This window comes from Macaca thibetana, chromosome 19 (assembly GCF_024542745.1).
Source record: "Macaca thibetana thibetana isolate TM-01 chromosome 19, ASM2454274v1, whole genome shotgun sequence".
In the NCBI taxonomy this organism is placed as follows: Eukaryota; Metazoa; Chordata; class Mammalia; order Primates; family Cercopithecidae; genus Macaca; species Macaca thibetana.
In genome coordinates, this window is record NC_065596.1 from 18,993,009 (window position 1) to 19,009,526 (window position 16,518).

Below are 16,518 nucleotides of genomic sequence, written 5' to 3' on the forward strand. Positions count from 1 at the left end.
CCTGGGCTGGCCACAGAGGGGCCGGGCGTGATGCTGCTGTCAGCTGGGTCAGGGCCTGGGGACCTTCAGGGAGGTCGGGGCAGGCGTGTGCTCCTCCTCAGCCCCGGCCACCCCATCCATGACATGGGGCTGTTACGTGGAGGTGATGGCTGACCCCCGGGTACTAGGGTCACACCCTGCAGAGCCTCAGCCCAGGGCAGGCTCCCCTCCGGCCCCCCAGCCCACACACGCGGTGCCACCCACCTCCTATCGGTGGTCATCTGCAGCGCGCCTCCTCGAAGGTTGCACAGGCAGCACTCCTGCAGAGACCAGACGGCCCTGGGTGAGCAGGGCTCGGAGCAGGCTCCCCACGCACTGCTTGGGGCCTGATCTGCCAACTGCAGCCCTCGGCCCTTACATTTCAAACTAGCAGCCACCAAAGTGACGGGCGGGAATCCCTTGGGTTCCACCCCCTCAGGGCAGAGGTGAAGGAACCCAGGCCCATGGGGGGAGACTGTGCCCCAAAGTCAGCCTGCTGGAGTGGGGCCGGGGCCCGGGCCTCTCAGAGTACCACCCCCGCTGCAGGGAGCGAGTTACCGCAGTCCAGGCGTGGGCCGCGCACCGGGAACACGTCCAGCCTTCGTTGACCAGCTCGGGACGGATGCCATAGCAACCTGGAAGACAGCAGGGGCTGGCTGAGATTGGAGGGCAGGTGAGACTTGGGGGTGCCGAGTGAGACTCAGCGGGAGGGGCCAGGTAACTCGGGGGCCGGCATCCGCACGTGGAGTGACGGGGCCTCCGCACACAGCTGCAGCATTCAGGGTGCGTGCTGTTCCCACCCTCCAAGCTTCAATCCAGGCCCCTGCACGTGGAGCGAGAGAAAGGTCTGGAAGCTGCGTGTGTGGAAGGAGGACGCAGGAAGGGGAGCAGGGCCCCCTGAGCTCCAGCTGGGTCTGCTGCACTCAGTCTGGTGGTATCTTGAGGGCCCCTCCTTGTTGGGGGTCTGCACCCCCAAAAGCAGCTCCTCCTGCTGTGTCCAGAGAGGCCAGCCACAAAGGCCACTCAGTTTTGGATGAGGCCCTGGGTCTGGAAACGGGGAAAGGGCATGAAAGGCCGAGTCATGCCCCCAAAGTGAGGGGAGGGGTGCCGCCTGCCCCCAGGGCTCTGCCTCTGCTGGGGGTCCTGCCCTGCAGTGTGGAAGGGGCTCTCTGCCAGTGCTGGTGGCCCGCTGAAGAGGCTGGGGGTGAGGACCTCACTGCCTCCAGAGCAGCAGGGTGGTGGGCACGGGCTGGGGGTGGGGGCATCTGCTGGGGTAGCCCTGGCTGGGGTGGCCCGGCTGTGGCAGGCCTGGGACCCTCAGCAACCCTTCCCCCACGTCTCAAACCCAGGCCCAGCAAAGCAGAGTGAACAGCCTCCCAGCCAGGAGACAACGCGAGCCCCAGGCAGGCCACTGCCAGGAGGAAACTGACAGAGATCTATGGCTACCTGCCTTGGCCAGGGGCACAGAAAATTAAACGCCGCCAGAAAGCCCTCCTCCTGCCCTGGAAGTCCAATTCCTGCCACTGCCCCTCACGCCTGAGAAAGAGACAGACATTCATTTTCTTGTCTGTGACCACAGTCGAGCCTCAGGATTGGGGAGGGGTCCCCGAGAGCAGAGATAAATCAGATGCCCTGACCACACTGCAATCTCACTGTGACCATCAGTTTCAACCACGGCCCCAAATCACAGGCGTAGCGGGTGCCTGAGCTCCTCCTGCTGCCTCCCAGGCCTTGGGGAAGACTCGGCAGAACTGTCCAGAGGCCCAGTGAGGAGGAACCCCGCCTGGGCCAAGGTCAAGGGCAGGGATATCTGCCCCCAAAGGCTACTTGGCAGAGACAGTCATTCTCCGGGAACACAGCCTGTGGAGAGATGGGGTATCTGGCCCGTTTCTTGCTCTGGCCCTAGGGTGAGCTTCTGGGTGTCAGGGACAGGGCGGGAGGAGCCCAGTGCCCCTCGGAGCAGAGGCTTCCTCCGCGGAGGCTGGCACCAGAGGCTGGCACCTGGGCCTGCACTGGCGTCTTCTGGACGCTGGGAGAGGTGGAGGCCCTGTCCTGCCCCGGGGTGGCATGGGGTCACCCAGTCCTTCCACGGCCACAGCCTTTCCCCCTGCTCTAGATGGTGGGACCACGGGAGGGACGAGAAAGTCAGAAATTGCAGGAAGTCACCGGAAGAGGCCCCTGCCCCGGCCCTGAAAGTACAGCATGGGGAGAGGGGCCGGCGTGGCCCTCCGCACGGGAGGATGGAGCCCCACCGGCGCCCCCACCAGCACCCTGAAGGAGGGTGCGGCTCCTCTGGGCCCCACAGTGGCACTCACTGGCGTGGACCTGCAGGCAGCACTTGCCACAGGCGATCAGGGGGCTGGTCCCATCGTCGCCGATGTAGGAGTTGGCAGGCAGCGGCTCCGTGTTCTCGCCGCCAGAGGTGAAGCACATCTCGGGGATCAGCGGTCGGGTCTTCTGGCCGCTTTTGGAGGGCAGTGTGGCCGAGGAGCCCTCTCCGAGGGAGGCTGTGGGTGCCTCCTTCTCGGTCTGTAGGGCCTGGAGGGGAGAGGGGGCCTTCAGGGGACAGAGCCATGTGCAGGGTAGGCAGGTGGGCGGCACAGACCTCTGTCAGGGCACCTGCCCCGGGCTTCGATGCCCCCTGGCTCTGGGGGGGAGGTCGGGGAGATGCCCAGAGCCACCTCGGCCCCTCTTCCCACTCCTCCAGAAAGCTGGGATCCCCAAACGCTGTCTGACCCTGTCCCCATGAGGGTCGCGTCCAGACGCAGAGCTCAGGCCGGCCTGCACGGCCCCTGGTGCTGGGTGGCCCCTGGCGCTGGGGTAGGCTGGGGGGTGTGTGTGAGAATGAGTCTCCGCACTCTGCCTGGCAAGGGGAGTTAGGAAGACGCATGTCTGAAGCGGCGTTCCCGGCCCTGTGGCTCCCAGCAGCCTCTCTGGCCTCACAAAGGACAGCAAGTGCCTGGAGACGGTGTCGCCTGTCAGGTCTTGTCTATCTCAGGAACCAAAGCACTAAATCCAGCTCACAGATGCAGGTGCGGGCAGCTCCCAGCAGCAGGGCCCCGAGACAGGCTCGCCACCCTCGGCACAGCACCCTCGCTGGCTCTGTCCACCGAGACCCAGCCGCGCACAGGCGGTGAGGTCCCCGACCCAGGGCAGCTCTGCCAATGCCTGGACATGCTGGGCATGGGCTAGGAGCTGGGAGTGCAAAGCACGTGGGTCAGGTCCTGTCCTGGGGAGGCTGCACACTCAGGGAAGGAGAGGAGGGGGGATCCAAGAGATTCTGAGGAAAATGGCTGGGCTGGGTGCTGATGCCTGGGATGGCCGTGGGCAGAGGCCAGCCCCCCATCTGGGTGCAGAGGACAGGCGAGGCCAGCGTGGAAAGAGTACCAGAAATGGGACCTCGGCCAGGCGCCCAGCTCAGTGAGACAGGCCAGGGCTTGCAGGAGCCCCCCCGGCCACTCAGGTGGTGTACCCGGGCCTTCACTCCACCCCACACCACCCGGCCCCTCTCAGCACCCCTCAGGCTGGGCGCTCCCTGAGGCCAGTGACCCCGAGCCTCCGCACCCTCCCTCTGCCCCGTCCACCATGGCTCACGCTGCAGATGTGCACGTTGGTAAGCTTCATTCCCACAAAACCCAGAGACCAGGCTCCGCCTACAGCTGTCAGGAACAAGCCCTCACAACTCAGGGTGCTGGCCAACACCCCGCCCCGCGTGAGAGAGGGAGGCATGGGGGGTGCCCGGTCCTTTGCCCTCTCCTGCTGCCCCTGCCTCTGGGGTTCCCTGGGACCTGCAAGGCCCGCCTGCCCACCTGGCAGTAGGGGTAGAAGAGCGTGCAGATGGCGCAGTAGGGCTCCGTGCGCGCAGCTGTCGCGTTGAACTTCCTCTCGGCCTGGAAGCTGGCCGCCCTGTTCTTCCACTGCAGGGACAGCAGCGGCCTCAAGGCCTCAGGGTCACTCACGTCTTCCTCCCCGGAGAAAGGGGACGCCTCTAGAAGAACGGGGGAGAGGGAGAGACACTTGAGTCCCCTAAACACTTGGCCAAGGAATCACCCCAACTGCCCAGGAGATGGCCCTGGGTCTATAGCCCTGGCTGCCCACAGGGTCCCTGGCCCATAGCTCCCCTTCCACCTGCCTCCTGGCTGCCTCATTCTTCACGATGCCCATCAAGTTGGCAATGCAGCGTCCCATCCCATCAACAGGAGGGGACACGTCCATCTCGGCCGATTGCTACCCAAGGCCGGAGCCCCCAAACGTGGTTCCTCAGAGCCCCTCCCCCAACACCTGGTTCTCCCTGGACATCTGGAGCCGTCCACTCGCCCGGGGCCTTCCGGGCCAAGGAGTGGCCAAACTCAGTGTCCAGCCCTGCCCCGGCTGCCCTACACCTGTCCTGGGGTCTGAGTATGTGTGGGGGCGTCGGCAGTGACCAGAGAGACTCAGAGACACTGTCCTTCCTGCCTTGGGCAGGCACAGACTCCCTGAACTCAAGGGAGGTGCCGGAGGAGTGTGGCAGGGAGTCAGGAGGGGCTATGCCCAGGGCTAGGAGGCCAAGGCAGCCTGTGCCGGGAAGAGGTGCGTGACAGGGAAACTCTGGTGAGGGCCGCTGGTGAGAAGCCACAGTTGTCTCTCTCCCGCCTGTCGCCTGTTCCCATTGGACTCTAAAGGCCTCCACTGCCAGCTGTCACGCCTCAATCTCCCCACCTCCCCTCCCTGCATCTCCTGTGGACACAGGGGTGCTGTCCCCAGGAAGTGGGGTGCCCATTCCTGTGGCCCAACCCTCAGCCCAACCTAAAGCGGATCCTGGGGTCCTGGGATCAGTCCAGCTGTGGCACTACCCCTGGTTCACCTAGAGGAGGGCAGGGCAGGCTCCCTGAGGTGGAGACCCAGGACTCCCACGGTGAACTCAGGAAGCCCTTAGGCCAAGACTCCTCTAAAAACCCAAACGCGACAGTCCCGCCAGCTGAGCCCAGGGAAGGCCCTAAGCGGCCCTGAAGCCCTGGGGATGAGAACGGAGCCACTGGTTGTGTCTGTCACTCACGACCCCAGGATACCTGGGGTTCTGGGGCCGTGACGATCTCACAGGCAAATGCTCCGGTCTCACCAAAGGGCCACAGTGGGGTGTGGGGAGTGGGGGAGTCCACGGAGGCCCTGGAGGTGCCTTCTGGAAAGATATCCAGGTAGAAGGCAAGGCCTCTTCCCGAGGCAGCTCGAGAGGCCCCTGGGCACGCCTCTGTCCCCCTGCTGATTCCTCCACTCCTGGGAGCTCCCGCCCTGTGATCCCAGGCGCTTCTAGAACCCTCCTCTCCCTACCCCTCAAATTGCATGCAGGATGAAAGACGCCATCCAGACCATTTTCAGGTTCTACACGCATCCCCAGGGAAAGGCCAAAGCGGAAGATGAAAAATTGGCTTAGCAGGACTTCTGCACACAAGACAGCAGCTCTCGGCTGAGGGTTAAATCGAAGATTCCATCTTCTCCCCTCCCACTCAAAGCCTCGCGGGAGCCTTTTGTTCCAACCTCTCCAAGGCCCGGATGGCCTGTGCTCAGCCCTGGGAGGAATCTTCCATGGGGAGGCACGAGCTTCCCGGCCCCGAACCGCCCATCGTGGGCAGCCCAGCCAGCAGAGCGAAGCCAGGCATCTCTAACAGCAGCTGCCTCCCTACACGTGTGATCACCTGTCCCAATGACAGCCTGTCCTGGATAACTGCTTACCCAGGGTGACCACCTATCGGGGGTGACCGCCTGCTCTGGGTGACCACCTATCGGGGGTGACCACCCATCGGGGGTGACCGCCTGCCAGGGGTGACCACCCATCGGGGGCGACCGCCTGCTCTGGGTGACCACCCATCGGGGGTGACCGCCTGCTCTGGGTGACCACCTATCGGGGGTGACCGCCTGCCGGGGTGACCACCTATCGGGGGTGACAGGCTACCCTGGGTGACCACCCATCAGGGGTGACCGCCTGCCCAGGGTGACCACCTGTCCTGGAGTGACCACCTGCCTGGGTGACCAGGCTGGGTGAGGGGTTTTCCTCTGGTCATGCAACTTGAATACAGTGGCCTTCCCCCTGCCCCCGAGGCAGCCGCAATACTTTTGAGAACAGACTTCTACTGCTGGCCGTTTCTAGCACGGACATGGCTGTGGGAACGCTGGCACTGGAAACAAGCTGGAAACTGGGAGAGGATATATGTTGACCCCACCTGAGCTCTCAGGCCCCACCTGGCTACCCCGGAACTCTGAGCCCATTTCCATCCCCTCCATCTGGTAGGGGTGGCCAGCACTTCTGCCCGCCCCCCCGCCCCCGGGGCCCCTGCCATGCGCACAGTCATGCTCTGTTAACACTCGAGAACAGGAGCAGCCAATGGTATTGAGCAGGTCCGAGGCTGTGAGAGGGAGGAAGTGCAGCCTCGTGCACCTGGGAGCCAGCAGGGGCACCCAGCCCAGGCCTGGGGGAGGGGTGCTGGCAGGAGCCGGGTCTGCATGGAGGACGCGGTGCCAGGCCTGGCGATTCCAAGTGCCCACAACCCCCATTTTACAGAGAAGGTGGCAGAGCCACAGGCCTGGGTTCAGGGGAGGGGACCGGAGGCCACAGGGGAGCCGGGCCCCCCACGAGCAGCAGCAGAGTTGGGCCGAGAGCCGACTTGGGGTCCCCCACTCACCCTCGTCACTTGAGGCCTCCTGCTTGACCACCGACAGCGGGGACCGTGTGGGCGGCCGGCCCAAGGGATGGCGCCGGCTCTTCTTGATCTCCATCTTCAATTTGGAAAATGTGGACGGTGCCTGAAACACACAACAGGCTGCAGTGAGGGCCCCACTACAGACCCCTGGGTGGGGCTCCCTTGGAGCCACACAGGGGCTCAGTGTGCCTGAGGCCTGAGTCTCCTCCCCTGGGGTGATAGTCCCAGCAAAAGGCCACAGGGCTCCTCTGTTCTCTAACTACAGACACGCCACGTGCCCTGTGAGACCAGCAGGCAGCCCTCCCGCCCACTCCTCTCTGCCCCACTCTCCCAGTTCCCCTCTGCCCCACCTGCCCTCCTCCTCCCCTGCCACCAGCTTCCCTCTGCCCCACCTGCCCTCCTCCTCCCCGCCTCCTGCCTCCCCTGCCACCAGCTCCCCTCTGCCCCACCGGTCCCCCTTCTCCCCGCCTGCCCCCATCCACCCCACCTGCCCCTCTCCGGCCCGGACTTTGGTCTCCACGCGACCAGCCCCACTGCTGGCTCCACCGTCTTCTGGCCCCATCAGCTCCATGGGGGAGGCTGGCTCCTTCCAGGTCGGGCCCTTCTGGGCAAAGTGCTCAAAGGCCTGCTGGCAGGACATGTGCTCCTGGTTGAAGGCTGCCTTGCCGGGCCGCGGCACCACGTACAGCATGGGGATGATGGGCCGAGGCTTGGCCTCTAGCTCCTCACTGGGCACCTCAGGGGGCACGACGTTGAGGGGCGCCGGCAGGGGGTTCTCCTCCATGGCCGAAGGGCCCGGGCCCAGCACCGCGGGCTCCAGTGAGGATGGCAGCCACAGCGCCTCCTCCGAGGGGAAGTGAGCAGGCGGGGTCGGCAGCTGTGGGGGCAGCGGGCCGAAGCTCTTCTTCTTCCGCTCGTTCTTGGCCTTGGTTGGTCGCAGCTTGCCCCTCCCATCCTCTGTGGGGAGAGGAGAGGCGGTCAGGGAGGAGAACCTGGGCTCAGGTGCTGGTCCCGCACTCCCCAGAAATCCCCCAACCTTGGCTGGGATGGTCGAGGGCCCTTTCCAGCCCAGAGAGACCACACGAGCATGGCGGGGGCAGAGAACACAGGCTTTGGGCCACCTCAGATCACCGCAGGGGCACCAGGCCAGGCACCCCCAGGGCCTCGGTCTCCCCAGAACGCAGGCGCAGCAGCAGCACTCGCCCGCCAAGGCCTGTGAGGACCCACCAGGTGTTGCTCTAGGTGCCTTCTGGGGTCACGGCAGGTGAGGAGACGCATCACCAAACCCACCCAGAGGAGGCTGCTCTGTCTTCCGGGCTCCCACCTGGGTGGGCCGCACCAAGCGGCACTTCCCCGGGTGGGGGTGTGGGAGAAGCACTTTTTGTGTTCTCGAGTATCTCAATTGTTTACGTTTCTTCTGTTGATGTGGAAACGGTAAGGGTTTTGCTTCTGACAGAAGTAAAACCTTGAACAACGCACAAAATCTTAATGAACCTCAACCCGGCGGTCACGTGAGCGGACCAGGAGCGTCAGACGGGCCTGCAGGGCCCGACACCCTTCTGTGTGGAACTCCCCGGGGCCAGCACTGGGGACATTTCCTGACAGATGACAGGGAGGGGCCAGGTGACATATGTCTTTGGTGGCATTTTATTTTGGGGCCAGGATGGGTGTGAGTAAAGCAAATAAAACTGGGATGGGCAGCCTGGCTGGCTGAATCACAGTGCCCCAGAGGCATGCGGGTCCCAACTCTCCCAGATATGTGGATGCGGGACATGACAGAGGGGCATGGGGGACTCTGGCAGAGGGGACTCTGTGGGTGGGACTGAGTGAAATGGGAGGTGATCCTGGATGATCCGGGAGGCCCAAAGTCCTCACAGGGCCCCCACAAGATGAGGCGGGAGGGTGAGAGTGAGAGAGAGCCTAGAACAGGCTGCACTGTGCTTGTGAAGGGAAAGGAAGGGACCTGAGCTGAGGGATGCAGGGGCCTCTAGATGCTGGGAAAGCTTTCTGCCCTGGAGTCCCCGGGAGGGCCCGGCCCAGCGGGGCTCTGTGTCGGGCTGTGGGAAGCTTGTGCTGGGGCGATCCCTCTGAGGGCCACTGCGCTCAGGGTAAGTTGTGGCATGGCACCTCGGAGCCCTGTCCTCAAGGAAGACCAGCCTGGCTGCAGAGCGCACTGTGGACCCCAGAACACTGTGAGCCCTGGAGCCCCAGGGCCCTGCCTGCTCCATCTGGAGAAGGGGGACAGGGGCTCAGGCCCCATCTGTGTGTCTCTGGGCCCCAGGGCTCTCAGACACTCTGTGAAGAGGGACAGTGGCTGGTTTCAAGGGATTCTCAGGCTGTGGGGCTCTCAGTGCTAAAACTGTAAGGGCCCAAGCAGACCAGGATGAACTGGTCACTCTGCTAACATTTCACCACCTCCACCTCCCCCAACAGGCTGGAAAAAAAAGGAAAAATCAAGGGAAGGAAATTCGTCTCTGCACACTAAACTGTTGACCATGTGGCACTTAACGGGTTCTGGTTTGGAGCACAGCGCCCACATCTTACTACTTGCTATAAAACCCACCACGCGCTGTCCCCAGTTCCACAGTCCAAGATGCCAGGACCAGCGGTAAGTGCTGAGAGCCTCAGTGACGAGGCTGCCAAGCGCCGGGAATGACGCTTAACCCTTGACCCACGCTGACCCCAGGAAGGGTCAAGTGAGGACCCTCCCCCAGCAGACCCTGCAGCCAGGAGGAAGTCACACTGCCCCACCCACTCTCACGAGGAGCCCCCAGCCCACAGCCTCCCCCAGGGATGGAGGCGGCCCTGCCCTCCCTGCTCCAGCTCTCCTCCCCACACCCACCCCAGCTCCAGCTTCAGGCTTCGGGGACTGCCCACGGTGTCCTTGGCAGGCACACGCCCACCAAGAGGGACAGGCAAGCAGCCATAAGGCGAAGGCAGCCCCTGCCACTGCCCTGGCCCCCACCCCTGCTAGTCCTGAGCATTCTGGGGCATTGGGGACACTGGCCAGGCTCCTCCCTGACCTCCACCCCGGCAGGGGAGCCTGGAACACCACCAGCCTGGCCTTGTGGGGAGTGCGGTCTTCCCCTCCAGTCTTCCCCTCCGCTGGTATCTGGGCCCCTCACTGTTATCTGACCCCCTCCACTGGTAACTGGCCCCTCCGCTGTTATCTGGCCAGGGGAGGTAAACAGTGGACACGGCAGACAGGCTGGCGTGGGAAGAAACACTTTTTCCTCTGCGGATGCCAGAGGGGAGACACCCCTCCCTGGCAGGCTGGGAGTGGAGGCATGGCATGGAGATGCAGAGGGGAGGGGCTCCTTCACCAGGGCTGGAAGCTTCACCACAGGAAGCTGGAGGAACCCCGGCTGACTGCAGAGGCCGCACGCCTCACCCTGCGCACCTGTCAGGAAAGCCACCGTCCTGCGAGTGTCAAAGGCACTTGAGGACAAACAGCTTTGTTCCCCTAAGGAAATCCAATATTCCTTCGCCCATGATAGCGCCTGCCCAGCCTCACTCAGATCTGATCTGCCTTCCACACTGCAGGCTGCGGTGCCCATCCAGGCTCACCGGGGACTGGGACTCAGGCTCCCCCACGGCTGGGCCGGCTTCCTGAGCCAGGGCCACCCGGTCGGGTTCAACTCCAGGGGTGGGGGCTGGCATGGGATCTGGCCCAGGAGGGCCCCACCTGGGGCATCGATGGTCTCAGGAGAGGGAGGAAGACTCCAGGACACAACCTCATGGCCTCCAGCTGCAGGGCTGCTCAGTGCACACATGAGGAAGTGGGGAAGGAGGCAATGAGGAAACACTCATCAGAGCCCCCGCCCGGCCCACCCCCACCCACCCACCCCTCACACACAACAGGCAGCTCCACGCACATGGGACGCCAGCCAGGGCTGTGGGGGCCAGGGACGCAGAACTGGGCTGTCCTCACACACAACAGACAGCTCCACGCATAGGGGACGCCAGCCAGGGCTGTGGGGCCAAGAACACAGAGCCAGGCTGTTCTCACATGAGACCACAGGTGTCTGCTCGGAGGGTCCCTGGGGAGTCCCCACCTCTCTAAGGGGCTGGCATCCTGCCCCCACCCACGGGGCCTCCTGGGACCTGAGCAGCGACTGGTACGACCGCCCCAGGCCCTGGTTCTGCTTGGGAGGCAAGGCTGGGTGGCAGCTGAGGCCAACATCAGCCCCTAGGCCTCCCAAGGGCTGTCCTCTCACCAAGGGCCACACTGTAGGGCTCTCTCCCTCCTCCTCCAAGGACAGGGATGGCCCCAAGTCCCGCTTCCCCACAGCCCCCCCCGGCCGGCTGCCTAGTTTTGTCTCCCAGAGGGACCAGGCATGGGAGACAAAGGAGGACATAATTTGAGCCTCGGGTGCCCGGCTGATGGGTGCCACCCCGTCCCCTAACTGGAGACAGCAGTGAATGACAATGCCGGCAGCCTCATGGCACTCCACACACAGCCCGCGCCTGCTGGCGCCCTGAATTCTCAAACTTGCAATAACAAGTTTCCAGCCCTTTCCCCGTTGGCTCCCAGGCTCTGTGAAGCCCCGGCAGACACACTGGGGACCCTGTTAGAGGGAGACGCCCAAGACCAGGACGGACACCAAAAGACGGCAGCACACTGCGCAGCCATTCCTCGGGCTGTCCTTGCCCCGGGGACCACACTCCACAGAGGCCTTGGCACACCCCTCACCTGCCCGGCCTGAGGGAGGGGAGCAGGGACCATGGTACAGATGGGGCCCAGGGTATGCCCAGGCCCCCGAGGGCAGCCAGCTGAGAACCCACCCAGGCCCCCAAGGGCAGCCAGCTGAGAACCCGCCCAGGCCCCTGAGGGCAGCCAGCTGAGGACCTGCCCAGGCCCCTGAGGGCAGCCAGCTGAGAACCTGCCCAGGACCCCTGAGGGCAGCCAGCTGAGTACCTGCTAGCACTCTTTTTAGGGGAGAGGGAAAGTGTCACAGCAGAACCCCCACCATCAGGGCTCACTAGCCTGCCTGGGGCACTGGGGTCACTTCTCCTCAGCACCTGGGTTTCCACCAGAGCCTCCAGCAAACCCCAAGACAGGCCCGGAGGCCCAGGCTGCCCTGTGGAGGAGGGGGCAAGAAACCACTCATTTGCAAGGACACCGCTCAGTCCCTGCCCCAAGGCTGCGGAAATCAAGCCACCAGCCGAGGGAGGCCTGGCTTCCGGAGCCCTCCCTCAAGTTTTGTGCTTGGCCGCCATGCCTGGGCCAAGCCAGCCCCGGTCTCAGGGGCTCTCTGGCCACCCCCTCCAACACCGCCACCCTCCCATGCTGAACCCACAGCCGGGTGTGCCTGACGGTCCCCGAGGCCCAACTGGAATGTACTGGGGGATCCCCGGGCTGAGCTCGCAGCCCCTCACTGTGAGCTGGGGCCGCTCTCCAGACGGAGGACATGGCGGCCTTTGCTTGCCATGTCCTAAAGCCAGTCGCCAGCCACGAAGCCTCTCCTGAGAGCGGCACTCCAGGGCGAGGGGAGGGGAAGGGCTGGGGGCTGGGGGCTGGCTGCTGTGCTCACCGCAGCTTCTCCACCCTCTGGGAGGCAGGACAGCACTGTGCCAGCCCTCCTGGGTCCCTATCTTGGCTCTGCCCCCCCGACCCTGTGTGTCCTGCACTGCAGGCCGCCTTCCAGGAGGCGGGGCCTCCCCACAGGCTCAGGAGAGGTGGACGAGGCCACCTTCCTGCCTTCTGCTTGGCTCTGGGGTCAGCGCTGGCTGGTGGGGCAGCTAGTCCCTCCTAGGGCTGGGCAATAGGGCGGCCGCTCTTCCCAGACCTCAAAGCAGCCAGTAAGAATGGGGTAGGGGACGCCAGCGGCCACTGGGAAGCAGCCTCCCAACTGTGCCTCAGGCCCCTCTCCTCCCGAGGGGCTTCCTCCCCGACGCTGATGACTCCCGGCCCCATGAGCAAGAGGTGCCGGCCCTTTCCCAGCTTGTTCCATATGAAACCATGGAACCCCACACCCCACTGCTAGGCCCTGAAAGGTGCCTCAGCATCATAGCTTTTAGGGGCGTGAAACTGGCATTCAAGGGGGACCAGAAACCGCTTTAGGAAATCTTTCACGCATCCCTGTGGCATGCATTTCCTGTGGCGCCCCTGACTGTGAATATGCATCTGTGAGGCTCTCTCGAGATAAATCTCCTGTCCAGAGGTTCCTGGGACTGCGGGCTCCTGGGAGAAGGGCTGTGTCCAAGAAAACACCCGCCCTTGCCAGAGTGGGTCCTCCTCAGAAGGAGTCTCTGTCGTGGAACAGAGATAAGGGTGTCCAGGTAGGTTGGTGGGTGGGGGGGTGAGCGCCAGCCCTGAGCCCTCCCTGGGCAGAGACCCTGACATGGCACCAAGGTGGCCCCTAACCCTCTTCGCTGGTCCCTGGCCTTTCTGTAGGGGGTTGATCCCTTCAGGGACCCGTGGAAGCCACAGGCCTCAGAGATGCACCAGGCACTGTGACCACTGCACAGGGTGTGTGGACCCCCGGAAATCTCGGGAAGGGTGAGTTGCCCTGTACATCTTTAAGCAGGATGGTGAGTGGCCAGGCCAGGGCCTCGCCTACACCAGGCGGCTAGATGGGGCATTGGTTTCCACTCCCTCCCACGTGGCGCAGGCTTCTCTCCAGCGGGCAAGTCGGGGAGGGAAAGCCGCCCATCCAGCCAGGACCACGCATGGGGAGGGGAGACCAGAGGTGAACCAGCTCCCTGAACCGGAGTCTTTCGGGGGCCAAGGCCACGGTGAGGCCCAAGTGAGAACAGGTAAGGCCAGGGCTGGGAAGGGTGTGGCTGTCTCGTCGGTAGGCTTGGGCAGATTAGTAAATAAGTCACATTAATTAAAAGAGAGCTGGCCACAGTGGCTCATACCTGTAATCCCAGCACTTCGGGAGGCTGAGGTGGAGCCCAGGAGTTCGGGAGCAGCTTGGGCAACATAGCGAGACCTCATGTCTACTAAGAATTTTGAAAAATGAGCAGAGTTGTGGTGCACGTCCACAGTCCCAGCTACTCAGGAGGCTGAGGTGGGAGAATTGCTTGAGCCCAGGAAACTTAAGGCTGTAGTGAGCCATGGCTGCACCACTGCCCTCCAATCTGGGTGACAGAGCAAGACTCGGTTTCAAAAAAAAAAAAAAAAAAAAGAAAAGAAAAGAAAAGAAGGCTGGGCATAGTGGCTGAGGCCTGTAATCCCAGCACTTTGGGAGGATGAGGTGGGTGGATCACCTGAGGTCAGGAGTTGGAGACCATTCTGACCGACATGGTAAAACCCTGTCCGTACTAAAAATATAAAAATTAGCAGGGCATGGTGGCGGGTGCCTGTAATCCCAGCTACTTGGGAGGCTGAGGCAGGAGAATCGTTTGAACCTGGGAGGTGGAGGTTGCATGAGCCAAGATCGCGTCACCACACTCCAGCCTGGGTGACAGAGTGAAACTATCTCAAAAGAAAAAGAAAAGAAGCAAAGCCACAGTCCTTTGCTAGCCAGTTGGGTAAACCAAGTCGCAGAAGGTGGTGGCTGCCCTTCTTCCAGCCTGAGGCTGGCCAGCCCCTGGAGTCTGCTCAAGAGGGAGGAAGACACCCGTGGTACCGGGGATCCTTGCGACCCCTCCCAGGAGGCCCCACTGAGAACCCAGGCCAGACTCTGACCAGCCACCTCCACTCTGTAGAAGCCTCCCCAGGACTGGGCCACTTTCCTCGCTGCCCAAACCCACAGATGGCAGTGGCGGCAGCAGCCTGCCTCATTTCCCGACACTGCGCTGGCCTGGGGAGGATGTGTGTTCTCTCGTCTCTGCCCTCCTGAAAGGCCCATCAAGGCAGTGTCCCAGCTCAGGGTCGCATGGGCAGTTAACCGACGGGCTTGGGTGGGCCCAGGTCCCCAAACCCAAGCCTGGATCTTTCTCTGCCCACTTGTTTTCACCCCTGTCCTGTGAGACCACGCACAGCCCCCAGCACGTTCTGACCCATGAGAAAGGCACTTTCACAAGGCCCAAGCTCAAGGTGGCCCATGCAGCTCCCAACACGGAGAACGGTCATGGCTCAGCCATCCCCCTGTCCCGTGCCGGTCCCTCCAGGGACATCCCACAGTCCCCCTTGGAACAAACCCTGAACTGCACCCATCCCCCACTCCCCTGCCGACCTCGCCTGGGGCTCACAGTCTCCAGAATCAAACGCAGACTCCTGCTCAGAAGACACGAGGCCTTTTGCTACCGCAGCCAGCCCAGGGACTCATCCTCTGCGAGCACGGCCCACGCTCAGGCGCCCGGCTTGCCTGCTGGAGTCTGCATTATTTCTGAGGATTTCCCAGACCCCAGCGGACCTGCAGCGTAGACACAGGCCCTGCAGAATGACAGCACAAATGGGCACCTGTGCCTGCCCCCGCCCCACAGGCAGCCCCTCGCCCTGTGCTGGTGAATGGGGTTGCAGTCCTAGCCTCTGGACCTGGGATGCCGCCTTGTTTGGGAAGGGCATCACTGCAGACACAATGAGTTATGAGGCCCTCGGGGCGGGCCGGGCTCAGCGTGGCCAGTGTCCTTAGGAAGCGGGGAGTCTGGGCAGACACACTCGGGAGAACACCACGGGAACGCGACGGTGCCGCCTCCAAGCCCAGGACAGGGGCCCGGGACAGATCCTCCTGGGTCCTCGGAACGGGCCAGCCTGGCTGACACCTGGACTGTGAGCTTCCTGCTTCCACAGGTGTGAGACTGTACATTTCAGTCATCTCAGCCGCCCCATCTGTGGGCTTTAAACAAACGGAGCATAGCATATGAGAAGCCCTGTGCCACGCAAGGTCATGTCTGAGCGCCACGGGGCGCGGAGCAGCGGCCTCCAGCCCTCATGCCTGCGGGGCAGACGAGGGCATGAGGCGGTGCTGATTCCCCGTCCCTCTCCATCGATGGAGGTTGGATAGTTTGCCTGTTCCTGTGTCTGCACAGTCCTAGTGCCCGCCGCTGGCAAGGGTCTCTCCAGGAAATGTGCCCCAAGGGAAGCTCTGGGTGTGCAGTTTGCAAATGCTCCACTTCTCTGGATGAGGCCAGGTCCATCTCCAATGCAGCTGGACTCATGCAGGTCCCAGGCAGCAGGGGACTGGGCTGCCTGCTGCACCGGCTTCCAGGGCTGGGCACGGTGGGAGTTTTCACCTCTGGTGGTCCGAGGAGCACACAGCAGCATCTCCTCAGTGCTTCCCAGGGCAGGCTGGGCTCGTCAGCCTCAGGGATCTCCTCCTCTGAGCCCTCTCTCTTGGGGGGCTGAGCCCCTCCTGGTCCTCAGGCATGCTTATCTGCTCTTGGTCGGTGACGGGTGGCAAGTATCTTCCCTACCTATCGGCTTGTCTTCTCATTTTTCTTAAGGTTCATCCTCGCAGCAGTGTATTTGAGAGTCACTGAATCTGTCCATCTTTATTTTTCTGGTTTGTGCTTTTTCATAAACAATCACTTAGCTTTGGGTTATAAAGATACTTTCCTGCTTTGTGTTTCCAGTTTGCCGGTTCTCTTTGGACAGAAATGCCTAGGCATGTGGCAGGCAGAGGAATGACCCCAAAGGCGTCTGCATCCTCATCCCTGGAGCCTGGGAATCTGTCCCCTCCCGTGGCAGAAGGAACATTCAGGTGGGACTGAGTGAAGGACCCTGACACAGGAGAGCATCCGGGTGACACAGGGACCCAAGGTCCTCCCCGGGTAGGAGATAGGAAGGTAAGAGTCAGAGAGAGACCGGAAGAGGCTGCACTGTGGCTGTGAAGCGGGAGGAAGGGGCCCTGAACCGAGGGATGTGGGCGCCTCTAGACACTGAGAAAGGCAGGACACATGTTCTTCCCTGGAGCCCCCAGGAGGAAGCAGCCCT

The 16,518-nt window shown here is 63.0% G+C and overlaps 1 protein-coding gene across 3 annotated transcripts in view; it reads right to left on the reverse strand.

Moving 5' to 3' along the window:
* Nucleotides 1–16,518, reverse strand: part of KDM4B (lysine demethylase 4B) — a 184,016-nt gene that overhangs the window by 15,707 nt on the left and 151,791 nt on the right. For 2 of the 3 annotated variants that reach the window (XM_050770071.1, XM_050770070.1), the window contains 6 exons: nucleotides 7,180–7,649; nucleotides 6,675–6,795; nucleotides 3,828–4,006; nucleotides 2,334–2,556; nucleotides 577–653; nucleotides 244–299 (listed from right to left, as the gene is read on the reverse strand). The exons of the other annotated variant lie outside the window; for it this stretch is intronic. In XM_050770071.1, the coding sequence (XP_050626028.1) occupies nucleotides 244–299; nucleotides 577–653; nucleotides 2,334–2,556; nucleotides 3,828–4,006; nucleotides 6,675–6,795; nucleotides 7,180–7,649 (1,126 nt within the window). The remainder of the gene's footprint in view (nucleotides 1–243; nucleotides 300–576; nucleotides 654–2,333; nucleotides 2,557–3,827; nucleotides 4,007–6,674; nucleotides 6,796–7,179; nucleotides 7,650–16,518) is intronic. 3 annotated transcript variants of the gene reach the window in all.